At 40.2% G+C, this 23,858-nt stretch overlaps 1 protein-coding gene across 2 annotated transcripts in view; it reads right to left on the bottom strand.

Moving 5' to 3' along the window:
- The window catches only part of JAG2 (jagged canonical Notch ligand 2), a 60,522-nt gene that overhangs the window by 24,510 nt on the left and 12,154 nt on the right, over positions 1 to 23,858 (bottom strand). For both annotated transcript variants that reach the window (XM_075614903.1, XM_075614904.1), the window contains exons 3-5: positions 12,435 to 12,489; positions 7,748 to 8,002; positions 7,305 to 7,365 (exon numbers count right to left, since the gene is read on the bottom strand). In XM_075614903.1, the coding sequence (XP_075471018.1) occupies positions 7,305 to 7,365; positions 7,748 to 8,002; positions 12,435 to 12,489 (371 nt within the window). The remainder of the gene's footprint in view (positions 1 to 7,304; positions 7,366 to 7,747; positions 8,003 to 12,434; positions 12,490 to 23,858) is intronic.

The raw sequence follows: 23,858 nt of genomic DNA, 5'->3' as shown, positions 1-23,858 counted from the left end.
CAAGATCAGAAATTCCCGGCAATTAAAAAAAATACATGTAAAAAAAAGTTAGAAGTGACCTAGTGATATTCCAACAAGGTGAAGCATTTATTTCCAAATAGGAACACAATGTTTACAAAACCAAAGGGTTACTACGTGGGTTATCCCAGCAGTTCTAACATTAACTAGGAAGAGTAAATCGAGACTTCCTTTGTAACAGGAAGTCTGGTCGCATTCTACTTTTACAGGTGCTGGGCCAGATTTAATGTCACTTCCTTATCGGAAGCAAAAAATGTTTCCACAAGTCGCATCACACATCACATAGGATGTCGTCAAAACTACATTCAAGTGTAGCTTTTATTGAAACACGTCCTGCATTTTTATTTTTGTTCCCATTTGTAGCCCACCTTTTAGCTACATGTTGAAATAGGAATGTTTAGGAACTATACAAATCATCCATTTTTAAATGGCTGAAAATCACAATAACGTGAAGGAAATATCATAAAAATACAAGAAGTTGGAAGGGGAGGGAGTTTGATCATTTGCAGGACCTCAACATCTTACCTAAAACACAGATTCACGAACGGAAACGTAAAAAACAGATTTTACACACACATCAGTACCGTGTTAGCCGAGCTTAATAATCAAAAACGAATAGACGATACCGTTCTGTGGCTGACGAAATGCTTTTATTTGTGCGCGCTTTCGAGATACACTGATCTCTTCTTCCGGTGGTGTTACAATGGATAAAGCAAGAAAGGTTTTTACTTCAAAAACAGTGCATCCTGGAATGTATCTGACTGAAGACTATTCCTCCCCCCAGCGCAATTTATGACTTAAGGTGTTAAATGGTCCCTGAATGTTAGTGATGTGAAATACATATAAATTTATAAAGCGCCCACAGTATATACAGCGCTCTAAAAAAAGGTGTGTGGGAGTGTATACCAATGGTGTGGGTAGGTGTAGAAATGTAAGAGGGTGTTGCATTACTATTAATGTGGGTGGATACTATGTGGTCCCTATTGTTATATAGGGATAGAATTACATTGTACATATGTATGTGTAAGAGACAGCTGTCTGCATTCATATAGCGCAGTATGTATAGACATGGTCATTAGCACTCATGGGAAGAGAGTTCTTGTGTCAGGATACTGACTCATGAAGCTGCGGACTCGGTTTAGGCCACCGCCAAGTTTCCCGAACAGTTGCATACATTTGTATTCATGCAACCGTCTCTCTTTTGGTGTTCTAAGATTACCTTTGAGTATGGCCACCTTCAGATCGTTCATCTTATGGCCAGAGTCAGAGAAATGTTCGCCGACAGGACTGTCTCTACCACCGCATGTGATGCAGATTCATTCTCTTGTTTAGCCCCTGTCCGTCTCGCCTATGTAGTAGCAGCCCCCTGGGCATTTCATGCACATGATGAGGTACACGACATTGCTGGAGGAACAGATGAACCTTCCTCTGATTTTATAGTCCAGATTCCTGTGTGGTATTCGTATTGTGCCCGCTGTGTGGAGCATTGCGCAGGGTTTGCATCTTGCGTCCTGGCATTGTCTTGTCCCGCATTCAGTTGTACTGTTTAATAATTTACTCCTCACCATCATTTTCTTGCGATTAGGGGGTCGGCTGTATGATAATAAGGGTGTTTAAGGGAAGACCTGTCATATCTTCCTGGAGATTGGGTTGTAGTTTCCTGGCGATCTTGCGTAGGGCTTCTAGGTGTTGGTTATATGTGACCACCAAAAGGTACCCTGTCGCTTGTCTCTTTCTGTCTGTATTCAAGGAGATCACTTCTTGGTATTCTGGTGGATTTGCTAGTCTACAATTCTGTGGTTATATCCACAGTTTATGAAATCCAATCTCAGAGCTGTAATCCACTGGTGTATATACATATACATGCAACTTTACGGTAACCTATACGTTTTGTTTCGGGTTTCCCTTGATCTGTACAAACAAGAACTACTTAAAAATAGATGTGTGAATTAGCAACACAGGAAAGGCTGCAGATGAAAGCATTTTGTCCCATAGACGGTGCAAGTGTTTCCAGGTCATGGCAAGTGTCATGTCAGGAACAAAGAATGGCAACGGAATTCTCGTGGCGCCGGCGCCCTGATCTCCCCCCCGCCCCCCCCCCCCCCCCCGAGTTTCCAAATCAATTTTAACCCCTTTCCAGCCAGGTGACTGCAACACATCGCTCTGCACAAGGGTTGACGAAATATGCACACATTTCTTCTCTTTTCTTATAGGAGTAAATGTTTTTAAATGTATTTTTAAGTGAACTTTGAAATAAACATTAAACTACAGTTTAGCTACACAGTAAAGATCGTTGGGCAAAGACCTAAAATGTCTTGCACTATTTAATGACACCAGCTAAAGTAATTTTCACTATAAATGATATGCACACCTGTAATATACAGGCAGAGTGAAAAGGAAATAGAGAACACACAGCATTTGTGCAGCCTTAGTAACCTTATCAGGCTCCAAACTTCTATTTCTGCACCATGGCAATTGTTAATGTATAGGATACATTGACCTTGCAAACCAGAGGAAGAGACGCAAACGGAATTGCATGGGTGCACCAAGTAATTCTTTAGATTGCATCCAGAAACAGCTGGCACGACTACCACAGGAAAAAAGTGGGAACGCAACACGGGAAGGAAGTACTGCAGAATACACAGAACTAAAATACAATGTGTATTTTGATTTGCTTATTTAAAGCTGGGAGAGGAAAAAATAATTAAAAAAAAAAAAACATCTAAAGAGATGTATAGGCGAGTTTGGTAAATAGAGTGCCTTTATTACAAAATACAAAAATAGTCAGGGAAATATGAATGTTCTGCAGAATAGTAAGTAGAAATACATTAAGGGGGAGGGGGAAGTGGGAGTGTTGGGAAAAGCATCTTAAGAAACATGCCAAAATATTAGATTTATGTGCATCAAAGTGTGAAACCACTACAAAAATAATTAGAATGCCACTATCCATCCAGATCAGAGGCTTTATAAAAATGGCGCTTTTCAAGTACGCAAGAACGCTCGCCAGTGAAACCTTTGGGATAAAACATAGGTGCAGGTGAGGATAATATGTTCGGTCTAGCCTGGATATAATACATTTGGTTGACAGATCTACAGGGATCTGTTAACATGAGGGCACGCAACATGAGGTTACCTAAAATAGGTAATGGAGACAATTTTCCAAGTTTAACGGATATCCACCAAGCTAAATATATGCAAAAACAGCCATTAGTGATCTAATAAGCATAGGCTTAATGGCATGTAAGGTTAGCACTGCCTTGCTTTAGCTTCAAACAACAAGGCGTTAAGCCTGTTACGCAAAGGCGACGTTACTCCCAACCAGACACCAATAGGTGTTTAATTGAAGTACAAAAAGATACGACAGGAGAGGAAAAGAGCCAGCCCTGTAAAAATGGGATCGTTAAAAATCATACCCAACTGTGGTTCTACACTTATCCACACCCAGTAAAATAGCCATTTCAGGGCGTTTGTGAGCAACGTCAACTTTAGCCATAACCTAACCAACGTCTCGTTAACAGAGCTCTGTGGACACAGCTGCATTGAATCTCAACCACTCCAGTGTGCATCTCCGTTGCCCCAAAGACGGACAGCCTTTGGTGCAGCCAAAGGGTGTAAGCAGTTTGCCGATTTTAAAGCTGCTCTAATTCAAATCTGAAACTCGCAAACCCTTTATCCCCTGTACCCAATTTTCCGACAATCTGTCTATGAAATGTCTGAATTGACTGCATAACCCTGTTCTTTTAATGTAACCATGTATTTATTTATTTTTATTAATGTAACCATGTATTTTTTTTTTTTTTATAACTCTGTGCCCAGGACATACTTGAAAATGAGCGGTAACTCAAGGTATTACTTCCTGGCAAAACATTTATAAATAAACACTCGTGGTTAGTGGGGAGCATCATTAGAGTGAACGTTTGTACTAGTTAACGCAAGGGGGACGTTACGGCTGAAAACAGCACTTGAATGCATCGTTCATGCGCTTCGAAGATACCCATTAGCACTCAATAACGGCGCTTAGTGGATCTGCCCCTTGGTGTTTAAACCAAACAGAGTGTGCTCAAGAGTAAATTTAGTGACAGGTTAATGGAATACACACACACACACACACACACACACACACACACAATTGTGTTCCCCATTAATAAACCAGGCAGGGATGTCACAACAAGGACTGACGAATCTTATTTTTCTTTTTACAGTTTATCATGACAAGCCCCAATAACCTGGCTCTAAACACCACTGCACGGATAGGCCTTCACTTGACCAATTACAAAAAAAACACTTTCATACAGTGCATGGAAATTAAAAAACATTTAGATCCTGTGTACATAATACAGAAGAAAAACGTAACAGACCTCGTGTAATTACAAAGGTCAAATATTTAAGAGCCGTTACAGTATTTTGCAAGAAACACTGCAGACTTGCACGTACTTAAACAATAATAAAACATATCCTGTTATTCAGTGTTCAAGACATTAGATTGCCAATACATAAAATACATTTAAAAAAATAAAATTAAAATAGGACCTCAAAAACAAAAAAAAAACAAAAATCAAGTCAAGGAAACCAAGTGCTTAAATTGCAGTCCTATCATCTTAAATGGTCTTTGGCAAAGCATATGCCGATATTTAATTGAGAACAATACTGAAAATATAAGTAGACACCACAAAATGTATAAAAAAAAAACAAACGTGGCAAAGAACATATACACTTTAGTTATTTTCCAGCTTAGTTTACCCACTATGCACACAGCAGAGAAACAGAACCAGGGGGAACACTTGGTGCCAGTTGCGTACCAGATGCCAAATCGGGTATTGAGTAATGGAAAGGAAGGGCCCGACATTTTGTGATCAAAGAGGTTTTTGCTGAATTCGTCTGTCAAAAACCCCAACGTTTCGCACGATAGGACTTTTGTTTGCAGGATAAGACTTCTTTGATCACTAAAGGTGTTCCTGGATTTATTTATTTCCTTTTTTGATGGACAATAGAAAGCCTAGTCGTACTGGGATAGCACGTACATTAATCCATTTTTAAGATCCAGGGTAATGAACCCATGACAGAATTGTTACTCTTATTATGGAAACTGGTTACATAAATGTATGTTTAAAAAAAACAAAAACAAAAAAAAACTCTTCTCAGGTTTACAGAAGCCAAACAAGCAGCTTTTTTCCCCTTTACTATTGTGTCTCCTAAAAACCATTAACTGCACCAAGCAAGCTGAAAAATGAAGACTAACACAAATCGAGAGAGATCTAGGTTGGTTTACCGCAGAATAAAAAGCCCTCTTTGTGCACATATGATTTCATGCAGAACACATTGAGAATGTTTTTCTGTTTTAAGGAAAATAAATTCCAGTATTGTTTAATGATTTATGCAATAAGTCTTCTGCTAAATTCCAAGGCCAAGTATGCTTATGGTCGTCACAGCACTCAACGCTCTCATCCTCACCTCGGTGGATCGGTGTGCGAGTGCAACTGTGACTCAGAGTCAAACTCTTCCCTACCCCCCGCTATGCACCCAGAGTGCTTCACTCCCCCCCAACCCCCAGGGTTAACATAAAAAACGGGACAGAGCAGGAACAACGTGTCTCACTCCCCCAGCCACCAGCCAACACAGCGAATCGTCTGTCAGTCACCGCCGCTGCCCGCATCAGCGCTCCAAAACATGTTTAGCGCTCGCGTTTGTAAAGCATTGAGTGCGTCATTGCTGGTCGCGAGGGCGACTGGTGAGTAAACACTGCTTGCACCAGGATAGAACATTTAGTTACCCGGGATTTTGCCAACACTGGCTTTAGTATTATCCGAAACGGCACCAAATTGGGGAAAAAAAATAAAAAAATAAAAATGAACGTGTGTATTTACAGCCTCCAGTTCACTAGAATGATTTACACTCAAGAGGCAAGCAGGATTTTCCAAAATGTAGTTTACAATACAAGTCAAGACAATTGGCACCAAAAGATCCTTCCTCACGCCCAAGCTCCTTCCTCTCATTTTCCCCTATTGAATTCAAAGCAGCCTTTGTTTTTACCTGCTAAGTGCAGGGTGGCACAATTCCAAGAGTCCAGAAGCAGACGCTTGGAATATTACTTAACAACTCAAACAAAACACAAAGCCTGACCTACAACGTCTAACATCCTGAAAACAGCAAGAGAACACCAAACACCATCACGTTTTTGCTCTATTGCCCAGATCCACAAAGCTCGGTTTAAAAAAAAAAAAACACAAAGTGGCGTGAACCTACGTACCTCCACTTCAATGTCAAGACCAACGATGTATCGTCAAAAAAATAAAACCATTAAGCCATGTGCTCTTCAGTAAAGAGCATAGCATTAGCTAGAACAGCAGTTTGTGATCATGGACGTGCAAATGAGACGTTAACATTCCATATGTGCGCAAGTCCGTTTGTGTCAAGCCCAATGTGTTAACCTTATGTCGGTTAGATCATACCTGGTAGCTACCAATATCCAGATTGTGAAATAGAGTTTTAGCATGGTCTGGATAGGTTTTACACCAATTAAAAACAAACAAAGATGCCCAAAGCTACTTCCAATGTGACAAAAACACAGTGCAATACCTATATATTCACTTGAAAAAGGGTCAATAAGTTTAAACCTTTGGCCAAAGCGTCTTAAGCCTGCTGCCACTTTTCAAGGCATGATCGTTATACCAATTAAGTATGATAGTCCCTCTCCCCCTCCCCCCCTTGTTAAACGCCTTTGTCAGGGTCTGGATCAGAGTAATCCAACACATACTCAACGTCATGTTATTGGAAGAGAACGCAACAATAGTGGGACGTTAAGCCTATGCCAATAGGATGAAGAACGTCGGTTTCTGCATATGAGGATTCGGATTAACCTCAGGGAACAGAACGTCCATTCTGGTTTTAGGCAAGTCACTTTGTGAGCTCTGATTTAATGGCACTATGTGGATCTAGCCCTATGTACAACTATAACCGTACAACCATTACCCTACCACCCAGAACGGCGTAAGCAAAATAAGGTAGCAATACTACACTACACAGTCATCACAAAAGCTACTCCAAAGTTTAACAGGAATTGCAATTGGTTAAATTCAAACTAATTTTGTCCTACAGTGGATTATGACTTTTCAATAAGATTTTTCCAATTGTACGGTTCTTTTTATGGTGTTAAGCAACAAAAAGATGTATGAAAATTGGATAGATCTTCGAAAGATAGTCTACCATGAATCCAACAGAAAAGATGGAGATTACCAAATCTGAGCAATCTTCCCATTTAAATATACATTTTGCATGCAAATACTTACTTGCACTCCCCTGGCACACCGCAGCCACCGTGTAGCAAGTCACACCCCTGTTTGCATATAGCTGTGAAGCAGAAACAATGGTTTCAATTAGATAGATGGTTGTCACATGAACGGTGTGACTCAATTCGTTTTCAACTACAGGTATAAAGCAGTGCCACCCCCTTGCAGCCGTCACCCACCCAAATTAAGGTTTTTCCTGTGATTTATATCACCCCAATATGTACAAGTGGAGTTTAAAAAGGAGCAGAGATTATTCACAATGGTGACTATGATTCATTAACATGAAACTATGTTAGTACAGCAACATTTCTGGAAATACAAAATAAGAATTCAGTAATTAAACATGTAAACTAGGAGGCGGGGGCGACAAAAAACAAACAGGCCACCAAACAGCAAGTGTACCCAAATTGGTAAAATAGCGGTGAAAGGAAGAGTAAACGGACCTTGTTTGCATTCTTTTCCCATCCAACCTTCCATGCACGCTTTGTTTCCATATTGGTCACAAGTGTAATGACCAACAAAGTCGTTCCTTGGTCTGCAAAGTTTGTTGCACATGGCGCCATAGTAATTCTCATCACAACGGACTCTTATCTTGAATTCGAAGTGGGCAACATGCCCATTCAGCGGCAAGGGTGTCCACTGATCCTCGGGGTTTATCACACCAGCGTGGGTAACGCGATCAATCAAGAGATCGTCATCTAGGAATAAATGGTCTGTCAATTACACAGAATGTAATAATAATAATAATAATAATCTTCTATAAATTGATTAGATGTATGCACGTCATCTTTATTATCCACTTGACTTTAGACAAAACACCAAAACAGTACATCTTTACAACAATTTCAGATCCAGCGTCACATTTTGTGCAACGGTTTATTAACACAAACACAAAGCCAGACACACAACTGTGTGCGCGCATATTTGACATTAGGTTATCCGACAGGGTCACTTGACTTCTCATGACCCCGCGGCATCATTTGACGCCGCATTCAAGGTAAGGGGGGGTGCAGCCGAGGAAGTTTGCGCACCCCTGGGTTATCATATAAGCAGACATCTTTTAACCCAAGGGATGTACCGTATTTCCTCAATTGTAAGACGCACCATCGATTTGGCTCTTACAATTGAGAAAAATTACTTTTTCACTTATGTTTCAGGAGAGGTCCCATGTCAGCGCACAATGAAGCGGGCGGCGGCGGCAGGAGAGGTCCCACGTCTGCAGATGGTTCAAGATGGGTGTGCAGCAGCAGGACAGGTCCAAAGTCTGCAGGTGAATGAAGATAAGACAGCGGGCGTGCGGTGGGGCGACAGGAGATCATAATAGCAGGACAGCTGAGCAGGAGCAGAGCGGCATAGGGGAACGGCTTGGGAAATGCACACTTTAACCGGAAGTCAGACACCGGTCAACTTCCGGTGTTACAGTGTGCACCTTCCAAACCATTCCCCTACGCCGCTCTGCTCCTGCTATTATGATCTATTAGCCGCCTCCGCCACCGCACGCCCGCTGTCTTATCTTCATTCACCTACAGACTTGGGACCTGTCCTGCCGCCGCCACCGCACTCCCACCCGCTGTCCATCTTCAATGATCTGCAGACGTGGGACCTCTCCTGAAACATGTTAAAAAAAAAATAATACATCGATTCTAAGACGCACCCCGATTTCCGACATGTGAAAATCGAAAAAAAGGTGCGTCTTAGAATTGAGGAAATAGGGTATTTGCTTTTTCCCCCCCACATTTTCCCATAAGTTAGACAATAAATGTAACAAAAAATAGTAAGTAAACATTTTTCATTCCTGAACATGACAGAAATAAAATAATAATAATAATAAAAAATGGACCATGTTAACTAACCACTGCTGTGCAGGTCTGTTATGCTATAAATTGCAGGTCCCATTTAGCGCTGAAGGCATTAAAAAAAAACTACTTCTAATTGAATTCCATTTATCTCTTTAAAAAGTTAAAGACCAACCACACCCACACGCCGACAGCAACAAATCTTTTACTGGAGGCTCCATGGACTATTTCAAGTCTGCATTCCATGTTAAAAACGGTACAGGGGCATTTCCTAGTTAACAATAGGAACAGGATACAGACTGTACATTTCATTCCTGAAGTCGCACTATTCTATGTGCAGGGAAGAGTGAACAAAAACACTTGTCACAAACTTTAAAGTTTGCTTCAAAGTTTTGTTATCCTCTAAAAGATCAGAGTTGTAAGAGTACTGTATATTTTAATGTTTCTTTAATAAAACGCAAAAACATACCTTATAATCTATATTAAAGCAACGTGACGAAAATGCAGATTGATTTTTGCAGAGCAATATACAAAGCAGTAGTGACATTTGCTGTTCTCATCAACATCTATCTCATGAAACCATTGACTGGCATTTAAACCGGAGGACAGGGAGGGGGTGTCAGCTTGGAGCACACGGTTTTAAAGCCCCATCAATAGAAAATAAAGACAAGTGATTTAGTTAATGTGACCAACACAACCAGTGCTACAATCACTTAACCCAACCACTTACCAAGTGGCCAAGTAATATATACACACACATATCTAGTTCACAGCTGTGGAATAATTAGCACGGCCCCTTTAAGACTGTGCGCACTATCAGACAGTTGTTGTAAAACATTCAAGGCCGATTCTGTTGAAGTGGATGAGAGCACCAGCAAGGTGACAGCTTGATGAAGAAATTGGCAAACGGGGGAGAGAAAAAAAAATATACATAAATTAAAAAAAAAAAATAAAAAATAAAAAAAAAGGGACCAACAGCCACTAAACCTAGTCCATTGAAGCACTGGATGTATTTATGCTTTAAGAAATACATACACATTTATTCAGGCCGTTTTTGGGTTTATACAAATCACTTTATTATACCTCCAAAAAGCAGTACGGGTAAGTCCTCGCTAACCCACGTTTTCACTTTTACAACGAATGGCATATCCAACGGGACCCTATGGACCATTTTGACGCCTGAATGCGTTATCCAACGCTCACCGCCACTGATTAACATGGGACTCACTTTACAACGGTTTCACTATCCAACGCTACATCCAATGCTCCTTCCAGAACGGATTCCGTTGGATAACCGAGGACTGCCTGTATTTGGTAGGCAACCAAAATCAGTTGGAGAGCTTAAATCTTTTAGAATACTCAGATATAAGGAACGCCAAACTATTTTTCAACATTAATAGCTGTGATTCGGAGCGGTCCGTTACAAAAAAATAAAATAAAAAAAATTATACCACTTAAGCTCCATTACCAGCAGCTGTGGAACCAGAATCTAAAAAAAGGAATTTATATGAAGGGCCTAGTTGTATTACAGTTTATGGCACTAGTACAGTACAATAGTCCTCTTTGCAGAAGCTGCATTTCCTTCTAAACATTAGTAACAAGGCGATTCCACATATACAGAATTAAGAGGCACTGGTGGTTTTAAATTTGAATAGAGTCCTGCCTTTGCGGTTAGCAATCACAGCCAACCACGGTTTACCTGGACGGGCACACACACTAAAAAGAAGAGCCGAGTAGACTACAGTAGATTCAAATAAAGCAAAATGTGACATACCGATAGAAAATCCGAAATGTCACATTTTGCCAGCCTGATGTTTGAGAAGTTGGACATATGGACTAGAAAACGGCTTTATAAAAAGATACAGGCAAACACGAGTTCAGACAATGTCCTTCATCCTAAAACCACATAATAATAATAATAATAATAATAATAATAATAATAATAATAATAATACCCCCAACATGTCCATTCAAATGTGATTATCCCATCTTCCTTGGCGATGCCACAACATGTAATGTACGAACCCAAGTAAAGTAGGAGTAAAATATGACAAAAGGGAAAAATGTAGTTCACAGAAGAAGAATCTTGTAGACTGATCAAAGCAAACACAAGCAGGTATACTGTACTAGTCCCATGAAAGGCAACAATCTGTCAGGGCAATGAAAGTAGACCTAAAAGAAATTGCATTTTAAAAATGCATTCATCTGAGTCTCCCAATAGTACACAACTGCTCTACCAGATATAAACGGATCTACCTCCGCCTTATACCATCACAGCTTGTTTATTTCCCCATAAAAATGTTTTTAATCAACTTCTCTTCATGAAGATAAGTCTCTACAGTCAAAACAAACACTTTTATAACCTCCAAATTATTTTGTCGTGTCAACGCTACAGAACTCAGTTCCATAAAACAGTGCTAAAATCCACCTTGGTCTACAGATTAAAATATGGTAACAGTGCACAAAATTACAATATAGAACTAAAACACGCGCGTACACATACATAAAGCCAGGGCGTAATCTTTTAGATGCTGTAGACTTGCCGTCTGCATAGATTTATTAATGCATCAGTTGCTATTCAAAGGTTTGTGTATTGAAAATTGCTTTTATAGTTTGCCATTCTGTTTCCAGTTTTTGGAACAATATAATTCCAAACACTGACCTGAGCTGAACCAGGAGAACACAGCTAGTGCCAACCACTATGTTTCGTTAAACAAGCATATCAACCGGAAATAAAGACTGTGTACTCATTGTACAAGTGCTCATCAGTAACACTTACGTTTGGGAAGGTGTCCACTACCTCGATATTTACCACAGGGGCTGTGATGTACTGGGAATACTTCTCAAAAAAAAAGGACCACAACATTTATAAATGTAAAATGCGTTTGCCAGCTGCATCATCCACAATTTCATGATCTTTAAACACTGCAAGCCAGTGAAATCTGTTAGCGTTACATAGTTACAATCAATACCATTTGCTCAGCATCTTTTAGAAGTGCCTGATCGACAAGATCTCACTTTTAAACTTGGAGAAAAGACCATTGAAAAGTAGGCGCAGAGTGTCCTCTTTTCCGTGGCCTCGTGGTCTGTAAGCGGTTCACAGAATAAAATCCAAATCACCACATCTCTCCTCACTGTATCTCCAGTCTTCTACTGGAATAAAAGCATTGTAAGAAACACTGGCAAGTCTGTCTCGCCACCGTAGCGAAGTGTGTGGATGGCAACAAAGTCGATAATTAAGGACCGAATTTAAAAAAAAAAAAAAAATCCAACTGAAAGGTCATTTTCTTGTCCATTATCGTATATTAGGCATGTCAAACAAACGCGTACTCACCCGTTTTGGTTTCATTATCCCAGTCCCAAGCCTCCAATACCAATGTAAATGATCTCTGAAAGAAAAAGAAAGAAAAGTAAAAATTTAAGAAAATAAAACATGTTGTGAAGTGAAAACTCCTTTGCAGGAACCTAGGTGAATTTGCTTCGCGGAGACGGAATTAATGTCACGGAAGTGACGTCATTGTGGGCAAAAACAGGCATGCAGTCGTCGGGAGTCATTGTGGGCAAAAGAGGAGCTCGGCGCATGTGCAGCACCCGCTGGCGCTCTGCGCATTCGCAGCATCCATAGCTCGGCGCATACGCAGCAGCAGGTACGTGCGACGGGGACACACACACAGTTAGTATAAATATAGAAGTGCAACTAGCTAAAACGGGGTGTGTGCCGAGCATGCGCGTTCCAAGTCAAGCTTCTTTGCGTTGTCACTGAAATTGTGTTTTGATTTAATTAAAAACATCACCATCACAAATACAATTTCTGAGAGATAACAGTGACAAAAGACAAAGCAGTTTCACTTAAAATGCATGTGCTCAGCACACACACCCTTTTATTTTGCCATCGCCAAACACCAGAGAGACTATTTTACCTAGGAAAATAGGCAACACAAATACCCAAAGACTAGTAGAACAGGGATTTAATGGGCTGGGTACCAGGCAATTTCACACAGGCAATAACAATCCTGTAATTATACCCCACGGCATGATATTCGATGTGATCCAAAAATATTTAATCTATGTATGTCATAAATGTAGCAAACACATCTTCACAGGTTTGAATGTGAAATACTGAGAGGAGCAGCAGCAGCCTTGCAATTACAGTACAGTGTGTTAAAGTAGATCGTTTAATCCTCATGGTGCCAGAATGTCTTCCTCTTCTGGAAGCAAAAAAAAAAAAAAAATAGGACATGACTGAGGAAAACCACGGTCCCTGTGACATACACTGATCATACAGGCCCTGCAAGAAGGCACACGGATCATAGAGGCCCTGCAAGAAGGCACACGGATCATAGAGGCCCTGCAAGAAGGCACACGGATCATACAGGCCCTGCAAGAAGGCACACGGATCATACAGGCCCTGCAAGAAGGCACACGGATCATAGAGGCCCTGCAAGAAGGCACACGGATCATACAGGCCCTGCAAGAAGGCACACGGATCATACAGGCCCTGCAAGAAGGCACATCTTCTTTACCAAGTGCGGTTGAACACAATACACCTGACAGAATGGATCCAGTGTCATTCAGTGATTATCCCTCAGCGATCACCAGTCCAAAAACAAAACACTAGTTTACCAGAAACTAACATTTAACAGTAACAGATACAAAAAAAAAAAAAAAAAAAAAAAAAAAACATTTTTTCCTTTAAGCAGAAAGAATAAAAAGGGATTTTTTTTAACACACTTTAATATACAAGTATATTTTCACAGTTTCTATTGCAACCTCAAAATAAAAAAAATAAAGTATAAGAACTTCTTGTAAAACCTTCCCCATTTATTGTGTTTTTAATGAGAACCATGTGAAGGCCTCACACTGTGATAAGGAAACGTTATGGTCTTCCCAAAATGTGGCAAATGTTAGGAAAAGCACGCGAAATTACTCAAATGTACATCTTGTGTATATCTCCTTCCCCTCAATCCCACTTGCACAGCTCCCCCTCATTTGCGATGTAACCTGGGGGTTCATGTTATGATTAGGGTTGAGCAGAAGCCAAAAGTTAAGTTTAGACGCTGCCCAGCTATACCAGCGCTAACGTCAGAAAGGCAAAGTAAATCTGCACATACCAGAGGACTAGAGAATCTTCTAGTGAAAAGCAGAGATAAGAATACTCCACACACTAGTGTTTTTACAGTTTCAAGGCTTTAGGAATTGCAATTGGACATTATTTAAATTATATAATTAAAACACACACACCTTAGATTGTAAGCTCTCAGGGACAGGCATTTCCCATGTCTCATTTTGACCGCTGCACTTATTGTATTATAATTCCCTGTATTTTATGGTCTCTTTTGTAAATACATACAAACAGTATATAGCCATCCTTCATAGTTCCACAACTATTTAAAGCCGAGAATAAAAATATAAATAATTGCGTGCAATCATAAATTTGGGGGAGAAAGGGAAGAGGGTATTCAAAAGGAGTGGTTTGCAACACACACACACACACACAGAATTTAGTCCAATAATCGATTCACATATGTAGCAAGTAGGCCAGTGTGACATTGAACGCGCGTGCCCAAGGCTGCAATCAAAACAGTGACTCCTTCAAAAACACACAAGACCAGCTACGCAAGGATGCATCACATCAACTGAATTCTAACCTCACAAACCTATCTCCATGTTGATTACATTATGATTTGACAAATCACATATACATATTAGTACATCGCCCACCTCTGAACATTAGACAAATTATTACTCCTGTATTTTCAAACAGATGCGATTTCATAAAAAAACAGATTTGAATTCCATGTTCTTGTGGACATCACACCTGTGACAGGTGTAGGTTTGGCAGAAAACTAGATTGATGCTGCACATCAGCTGTGACACAATAGGGTCATTTAAGATCATAGAGCAATACTGTATTATGATTTGACCTGTTACAAGTTATTCACCCAAAAGTGCTTTACACTGAAACAGAGCAGTGATCTTAAATGTGAGAACCACAGTGGGCAATCATACAAATTGTCCATAAATATGCTGTGCGGCTTTGAAATTTTCTGTTTTCAATAATGTACAAATATACAAAGAGGCAGAGAAGTTAGTCTAAACATTTTCAATTTTTCAAATAAATTTTAAAGAAAAAAAAAACCTATGCAAAAGCATCATGCACGAAAAAAAAAAGCAGCCACTAAACAGTGTTCTCTCTCAAGGTTAAATAGTCATTCCTATTGATGTGTTTCCTTGCTCTAGTTTCTAACAGCTTGCAGTCTCCAAGTGAAGCTGGATCCCACCAGTATCATATAACATTGACTATTCCTGGCAACCCTTAGAAGAAAATGATGCTTTCATGTCATAGATGCTCAGTCTTTTTGGATTGCCTCATTTTAAACCTTTGGCAATTTCCAGATTCGAAGGTGTTTGACCCTAGAAAATTAGGGTCAATAAATTAAGCAACTAGATCAGTTCTAATTAGTTTTCTGTTTAGCTGGTAAAGCAACAAGTAGCATTTCAACAAATAAATATATTAAATAATTGGATCATTCAACAGCTCTTAAAACCAGATACATTTTATTTGTAACAGTACAATTTACCGTGCCAAAAAATATTTAGCCATCATCATTTTCAGACTTGTTCGTAACCATATAATTCACATTTTACGACAACATGCACAAAATCCAACAACATGAAAGTTGTAATCATCTCTTGACATGAACGCATATAGAAAGCACTGGCTGGAGAGCCATGGATTTTACACTTTACAGGCCCATGGATAGCTACTACTACTCATACTGCAAAGCGTTATGGGGCACAATGTTGGGAAGCAGAGCGGTGACTGACAGCTCTTCTGAACACGTTCTACATCAACAACTGTCCTTCAGTCCGAAATATAGCGCCAACAATGTATGCAGCACGTCACTTAATAGAACAAAAATGTAGAAGGCATATTCTTGCTACCGTCGCCCCATTCTATGCTCCAATCAATAGGGAAAATATCTGCTGGTTTGCAGGAGTGAGATATAGATACACACAAAACAGTGGGGGCGTGGGGGGGAAGAAACAGTTTGTGAACCCTAATGACAATTATGGCAATTCCATAGTATTGTCAGGATAACTGTCTTAAATCAAAACCAGGTTGTTTCTTAAATATCAAATAGGGTTTATATTAACCAAATGGCATGTCTTGAAACAAAAACGTGCGAATTAGACAAATTAGTATTTAGGAGTCAGGGTATGTGCAAAAGTAAGTAAACCCTGTTTTTATTTGTTAAAGTGGAGGGTAAATAGAATCAGGTGTTTAAATAATTAAAGTAGATCTTTCGGGGGAAGTTTGGGAGGCCGCACCCTATATAAAGATCAGAAACTTTGATTTTGGGCTTCACCATACAGGTGTGGAAACAAGTCATGCCATGACCAAAAGAAATCTCTGAGGACCTCAGAAAAGCAGTTATTGATGCTCAGTCTAGAAAGGGTTACAAACCGTTTAAGGATTTGGGGCTCCACCAATCCACCGTTAGTCTACAAATGGAGAAAGTTCTATACCACAGTCACTCTACCAAGGAGCCAAAATCTCTAAGAACAAATGAAGAAATAATCTAGGAAGTCACCGAACTCCAGAGTAACATCCAAGGATCTGCAGGCCACTCTCACCTTGGCTAATGTGAGTGCTCAGGACTCAACTGTCAGAAAAAGGACTAAACAAGAATGGTGTTCATGGAGGGATAGCCAGGATGAAACCACTGCTCACTAAAAAGAACATTGATGCCCGTCTCAAGTTTGCCAAAAAGAGCACATACATGATCCACAAGACTTCTGGAACAATGTTCTCTGGACAGACAACTCGGAAAAGTAGAACCTTCTGGCCTCAATGAGAAATGTTATATGGCAAAAACCAAACACTGCGTTCAAACAGAAGAGCCTCATTCCAACCGTTATGCATTGTGGTGGGAGTGTGATGGTTTGGGGCTGATTTGCTGCCTCGGGACCTGGGCGGCTTTCCATCATTGACACAACCATGAATTCTGCATTGTATCAAGATTCTAGAGGAGAATGTCAGGTCATTCCTGTCCGTGAGCTGAATCGAAAGTGGGTCATGCAGCAAGACAATGATCCCAAACATACAAGCAGATCTACAAAAAAGAATGGCTGCAGAAAAGGGGGTGCCACCAGGTACTGAATCTAAAAGGTTCACATAATGTACTTTTTCACACATGGATATGGAGTCATTTATGGATAAAGAATGTTGACAGAGCAGGTTATCTTTAGTATTACGACTTACATTTTAATCTAACATTTTAGGTTTGAAATATGTGAAAATCCTAGGTGGTTTACAAACTCTCGCCACGGTCTATAGATACACCCTCTCCACCAGTGATGCCAGATAAAATACTGGGGAAAGGGGATGGTTGTCTGGCACACCAGAGTGTCCAGGGAGATCCTGTGGCTGGAGATGTGCGTGTTTTGACCCCCCCCCCACCCCCCAAGAAAAATAAATAAAAAAGTTGTTAAATATGGTGGCGGGCTAGAAACATAGCTGCTCCGTCATCAGGTGACAGACAGCCTTTTCATTGGCTGCCGGAGCGACCCTCGGGAGCCATGTAGTTCCCCAGTTTGTCCTGTGGGCCTCTGCTCCCCACACCCCTCGGGAGGGATTCCCGGATGTTGGGGGACCACTGATGAGCTCTGGGGATACTACGGTTCAGAAAATAAATAAATAAAAATAAACCCACCACAGGACTGCGGCTTTAAAGCAGCTGTTCAAGCTGCCGTTTTTTTGTTCGTTTCTCCCCCCCCCCCCCCCCTCGCCCCCCATTTAATATGTGCATCAATACAATCCACACAATGATAAGCAATTAGCAAAGTTGCCGATCTCTCCATTCTCCTGTGATCGAGTCGCGACAATTCAGCTCGGGGGTTCACTAAATGGCTGTCAGTACAGCAGAGGACCAAAAGATGCAGAGTTCTGTGGGGAAGATCATGTGACCAGGATGTCCCTAGATACACTGGATATATTGGTGCACTGCTAGAGAGAGGGTAGGGCTCAAAAAAGGGTATGTGACTTTGTAAATGGTTGCTATAGAAACAAAAAAACTTGTTACATTATAATTACATAAAATATGTCAGTAGTTTAAAAAAAATGGTATAAGTATTTATCATACTACAGAACTGATTTTATTTATAATACAAAAATAAAAATGCTGGCTCTTGAGCTCAAACAAACATTGGAAAGCAGATCTTTGAATTTAAGAAATTTTTCTCCCCCTTCATTTACAGGGGCAAACCCCCGTCTCCTCTAGTTGAATGTGGCAATGCATGCTGCATGTACTGAGCATCTGAGAAGTACCACACGTGCCATATTTTATTGTCCTGAGTCATTAGCAGACCAAAGCAAGCCGCACGCTTGGCTCTTTAAACCAAAAGGAAAGGTGCAGCTCCAGCTGTCAGGAGATTTGGGAGACGAGCCAGAACACGAGTGTCTCATATTTGCAAAAGTACAATGTAAATTATGGGACTCAACAAGGTTCTCTTGCCGTCACTCTGTTTACCATTACAGTGCAGTGAACAGGGGGGGTGGGGGGGGGTGTTAGCTTTAAAGCAGCAGCAGCAGCAGCCACAAGAGAAGTGTACTTCTTGCTGGGGAGTTAACTTGCTTTAATACTGCATTACAGTACATATACACAGGAATGAAGGTAAAAACGGATCCCCAATTTCCCATTCCCAAAGTAATAGTTGCAGGAGAGGCAAAACATTTCATATTTTGTAGACCAAATATCCACAAAGGACTTACACTAATGCATTATTTTTTATTTATTATTACGTTTTACTTCGTAATACATATATGAATTCAGCGGTTCTCTGAAGAACTGGGAGGGGGAGTCCAATGTTGTTGATAGTATCGATGGTAAAGTGGAGTTCTGAAAACCTAAATGCTGCACGTGTAGATATCACTATTGCTACAAATAGACGCCTCTGATGACATTATCCAGAAGTGTGATTTTAAGATGCAACTGTGGCCCTCAAAACATTTCCACCATCCGAAATGGCTCTTGTAAAGTACAGTACCAGTGGCCTAAAAACATGGAGCGTTCCAGAGATTATCCTTAACATGTTGCTGAAAAGGCTCCCTACTGGCAGGCTCACTAGTGGCCACTATAAAAATTAGTCCTGCTGTTAAAGTTCATTATAGGGTTTGCTACAAAATATACTGTAATAAAAAAAAGGTATAAGATTATCCCAAGAGATCCAAACTGATCCTATTACAGTTCTCAAGTAACAAAAATTAGGCACAAGCAAAAACAAAAATGTAAAAAAGTATATATGGGTTTTAAAGTATTTCAGATATTTCCAAAAGAAATAGACCCATTCAATGATAAAAAAAAAAGAGCAGATATAAAAACCAGTTGTGCATGTAAACACGGTATCAAAAATAAAGTTGTCGGATAAAATAGACATTTTAACAAATATTCGTTTTTAGGTTTCTGTATTTTCCATCAGAAGACCCAGCATACTAAATGTCAATGTTTTAGCATTGTATGATACAATTTCTTACCAAACACTTCCCTGTTTTAAAGGAGGTGCAGGTTCATACCAGCTGGCCAACATTTTATTCCAATACATAAAACGGATCTCAAAAAGTAATTTTCTAGGAGATCAGCAATCATGCTTATTCAGACCCAAAAAAAAACACACACACACACACACACACACACACACACACACACAACTTAGCCCTCGCTTCTCTAAAATGCTACTTCATAAAAATAAACACTACTGAAAAAATAAGGTTCAGTCCCCGCTGGCGCTGAGCACGCTCATGCTTGGAGCGCTCTGTCACTTACACGCGCATTGAGCGCGCTGGAAAGTCAGATTTTTTTTGTTTACATAAGCGCGTGTGCTCTATATCTATGCTCTATACAGGCATACCCCGGTTTAAGTACACTCACTTTAAGTACACTCGCGAGTAAGTACATCTCGCTCAATAGGCAAACGGCAGCTCACGCATGCGCCAGTCAGCACGTCCTGAACAGCAATACCGGCTCCCTACCTGTACCGAAGCTGGGCACAAGCGGGGAGACTGTAGAGCCTGTTACAAATGCTTTATTTACATCAGTTATGCACGTATATAACGATTGCAGTACAGTACATGCATCAATAAGTGGGGAAAAGGTAGTGCTTCACTTTAAGTACATTTTCGCTTTACATACATGCTCCGGTCCCATTGCGTACGTTAATGTGGGTTATGCCTGTATGTAAGTAACCGCGGCAAGCGCTGCCTGCTCAGCGCTAGAAAGGACACAGCCCAATAGGTGATCTCAATTCTTAAAGATGCAATACCCTCACATTTTTAAAGCGTAGCCCCCGCCATTCGTGAATCTACCTTGCCACTCTAAAGCCGCTTACTGCCAGGGATAGAATGAGTGGAATTTTAAAAGTGTTTATGTCGGAGTGATGTTACCATCCTCACTTGGGAGGAAGTGTCACTAGAACAGAAGCTGCCAACTTTTTTTGGGTTAAGAAACCCTGCAGAACCCCAACCCTCTCCAATAGTGCATCTGAGATCAGATGTATTGTAAAATCCTTCTGTATTTGGTACCATTTTCAAATTACTTGGGCCTCCCTAGAGGGTTCCCTGCAATGTTGAAGGGTTCCTAGGAACCCTGGTTGAAGAACACTGCACTAGACTGCGGCAAGCTAGGGATTTGGGAAAAGAAAATAGCCAGCCAGTCTGATACAATGACTATCCTTAAAAATAAAATATTGTTTTCTTTTAATAAATAAAATAAATAAAAACACTAGATTGAGATTCTTTAGGGAAAACAAATGTAGAGTAGTACTTGGTTAGAAACACTTTTTTTAATAAAAAGTATTTAGTTTCATATTGATTTGAATAAACTTTCACATTTATAAAAATGTTTTACCATGAAGTAATACATTGAGAGAGTTACCTCTCGTTTTCAAGTATGTCCTGGGACCTACATCAGTGGAAAAATACATAAAAAAGGAAAACTACCATTGAAAACAATTAAACACATAAAAATATAAAAAGTAATGGCCCAAAACCACAGAACAACTCAGGCAGAACAACCATATTTAGAAGGGCGCAAGAAAAGAAACAATTTTAATGGCAGATTAAATGTCTGTATACTGAATAACCAGATAGTGGACAATCAATCCACTTCACTAGTTAATCTAGATTCCTGGCATGTGAGAAAGAAGTGCCCTTACACTTCACATCTCATGCTCATCGCACCAAAACACACACTTTGGCTAACCATTAAAGAAGCAGTAAAAAACATCCATTGCAGGTTTACATAAGTCGATGAGGTCAAATGCCTTTAGGTTGGCCCCTGGAACATGCATATATCAACATAGGGACATAATTTAGCCCATCTGAAGCAGGGAGCCACTAAGGAAACTGCTACATAGGGAGAGCACATTTTGTCGGATTCATTGTAGTCCGTTTTCTTTAACGAATATTAGTGTGTCACATATCCAGCTACAGTATATACACGGTTTTGGAAACCTCACAAGGCTCTTCTCCAGATTTAGTGCCACCAAAGCCGAAACTTTATTTCATGTAAATTCTCTCTTACAGTATAGTGTGCGGAAAGCGCGGAAAGAATTTTACAGACAGTCCCCCAGATGACTTTACAGTCTATGATTTTGGGGCCTGAGGCACAGGGAGATAGTGACTTGTCCAAGGTGACCCCAATTCAAAATCCGTGTCTTTACTCACTGAGCCGCTCCTCCCGTATGAATTTTACTTTTCCGGTGCTTCATACAGAATATATTTTCGTATTTAATACAATAAAAGCGTCCCCACCCCCCTTCCTAAATGAGATGAGCACCCCCCCTACTCCCCTGAAAACAATATTCAGGCATGGTGTGCAGCAAATATTTTAAAAAGATATTAACTTGACCTAACAAAGTATGGGCTCTCTATTTAAGTGGCTGAGCTGAACTTTATCACAATCACATTTTGTCCATCAGCATAATACTGTGATCATACTAGATAGTATGCTGCAATACGGAACCATGCCTGGATGTTATGAAATTCCAAATACATGCTTAAAAATAGAATTCCAGGTCAGCAACTGTGTTTGTAAATAGTTATCAGTAAAGCAAGGCCAGCACTGTTAGGCTAACTTGGCTGTGTGTAACATCAAAGTGTAACATTTAAGTGTGTGGAGTTAATCTTGGAGTTATAATCTCTGGATGTTTTCTTTCTATATCTTTAATCATGCATGCATTCTGAATATCTGGACCAACATTCTGACTTGTTTCTTCAAACAGGTATGTTTGAGCTGAATTCTACCATAAAATGCTACAGATTTTAAAATGCATTATAAATTGGTATGTTTCCTTCAATCAATTTGCAGCCTCCCTGTCATCTCTTCCCCTGTAAATGGTGTCAACCTTTTCATTTAACACTGACTAACCGAAAACTCACCCCACAAATCAAGCATCCCAATAGCCTGCACTCATGGCGATTGTCCCACAGTCACTTATACCACCCATTGAGGCCAAGCACACCCATCTACAGCACTTATTCCCTCACCTGCTGTCTCTAATTTTCCACTCAAACCTCTTAGATTGTAAGGTCTTCGGGCAGGAATTTCCTTTCCTATTGTCTGATTTTGTTGAAGTTATTGTATTTTAAAAAATTCCCTGTACTGTATTCTTTGTGAAGCGCTGAGTACACTTTTGGCGCTATATAAAAAGACATACTACACAACTCACAGATGTAAAGTTCCATTTGCCACCTGCTTTCTACTACATTGGGGAACAAAACAAAACACACTGCATCACATAAAAGCAGCAATCCTACCTTTTCATAGATCTGTTTTGAATATTTTAACAAATACATTTTAAACAGAGGATCAGTTCCCATGTTTTACAGTTTTAGTTGCTGGTGTTTTAGCTCCAATTTGTGAATTCAAAATGGTCACCAAACCCAGTGGCCCCAATAGGAAGATGCAACAGAGACCGTTCTGGCTTCCTATTGGATGCCTGCGGGTACCATCTTTAAAACCCCCAAAAATGCAAACTGGAAATTAAAACCAAGTATTTCAGGAACTAAGAAATCGGTGGGTACCTGCAGCTAAAACCAGCTGCAGAGGATCCACAAGGTCAAAGTCTGAATAAAAATAAAACAAAATAAAAAATGGGCAGTGTGGCTGTTTTACTGTTTGAAGTGGACAAAAAAAAAAAAAAAAAAAAACACACATCTACACATACTTCATGATGGCCCATTTTCCTCAGAGTAAAAAAGGCCAACTGTTAGCCAGCATTGGTACCAGGGCACACTTGTCTGTGCACAGTATGATAGGCAAAGATTGCAAACAGCAATCTCATGAAGTACCTCCCTCACCCACCTTGTGTCACCTCTCACACTGTTCTGCACTTCAGTCTCCTGTCTGCTTTTTGATTCACTAGAGTCGGGTGCCAGATTAAAACCCTTTGAGCCACAGAATGCCCTTCAGTTGGTGGGTGTGTGTGTAAACTATTTTTAGGGCCGCTGTAAAATAGCCATCCCGTGATAAGAAGTTGGGCACAGGAGCATTCTGAAAAACGGCAGCACCAATGCACTTTTCTTGCATTCTCATTGTATTGTATGTCTTTATTTATATAGCATGCATCCAGGGTAGGAAGGGAGCGATGGTATCAGGCACACCCAAAAAAGAAAAAAGAAAAAAAGGGGAATAATGGTGCAGCAAGTAAACACAGAATGTGGATCTATGACAAATCTTGGCTCTAATAAAATGCCTAC

The sequence above is a fragment of the Ascaphus truei genome, chromosome 9 (genome assembly GCF_040206685.1).
Source record: "Ascaphus truei isolate aAscTru1 chromosome 9, aAscTru1.hap1, whole genome shotgun sequence".
NCBI lineage: Eukaryota > Metazoa > Chordata > Amphibia > Anura > Ascaphidae > Ascaphus > Ascaphus truei.
This window is presented reverse-complemented; position numbering and strand designations above follow the sequence as displayed.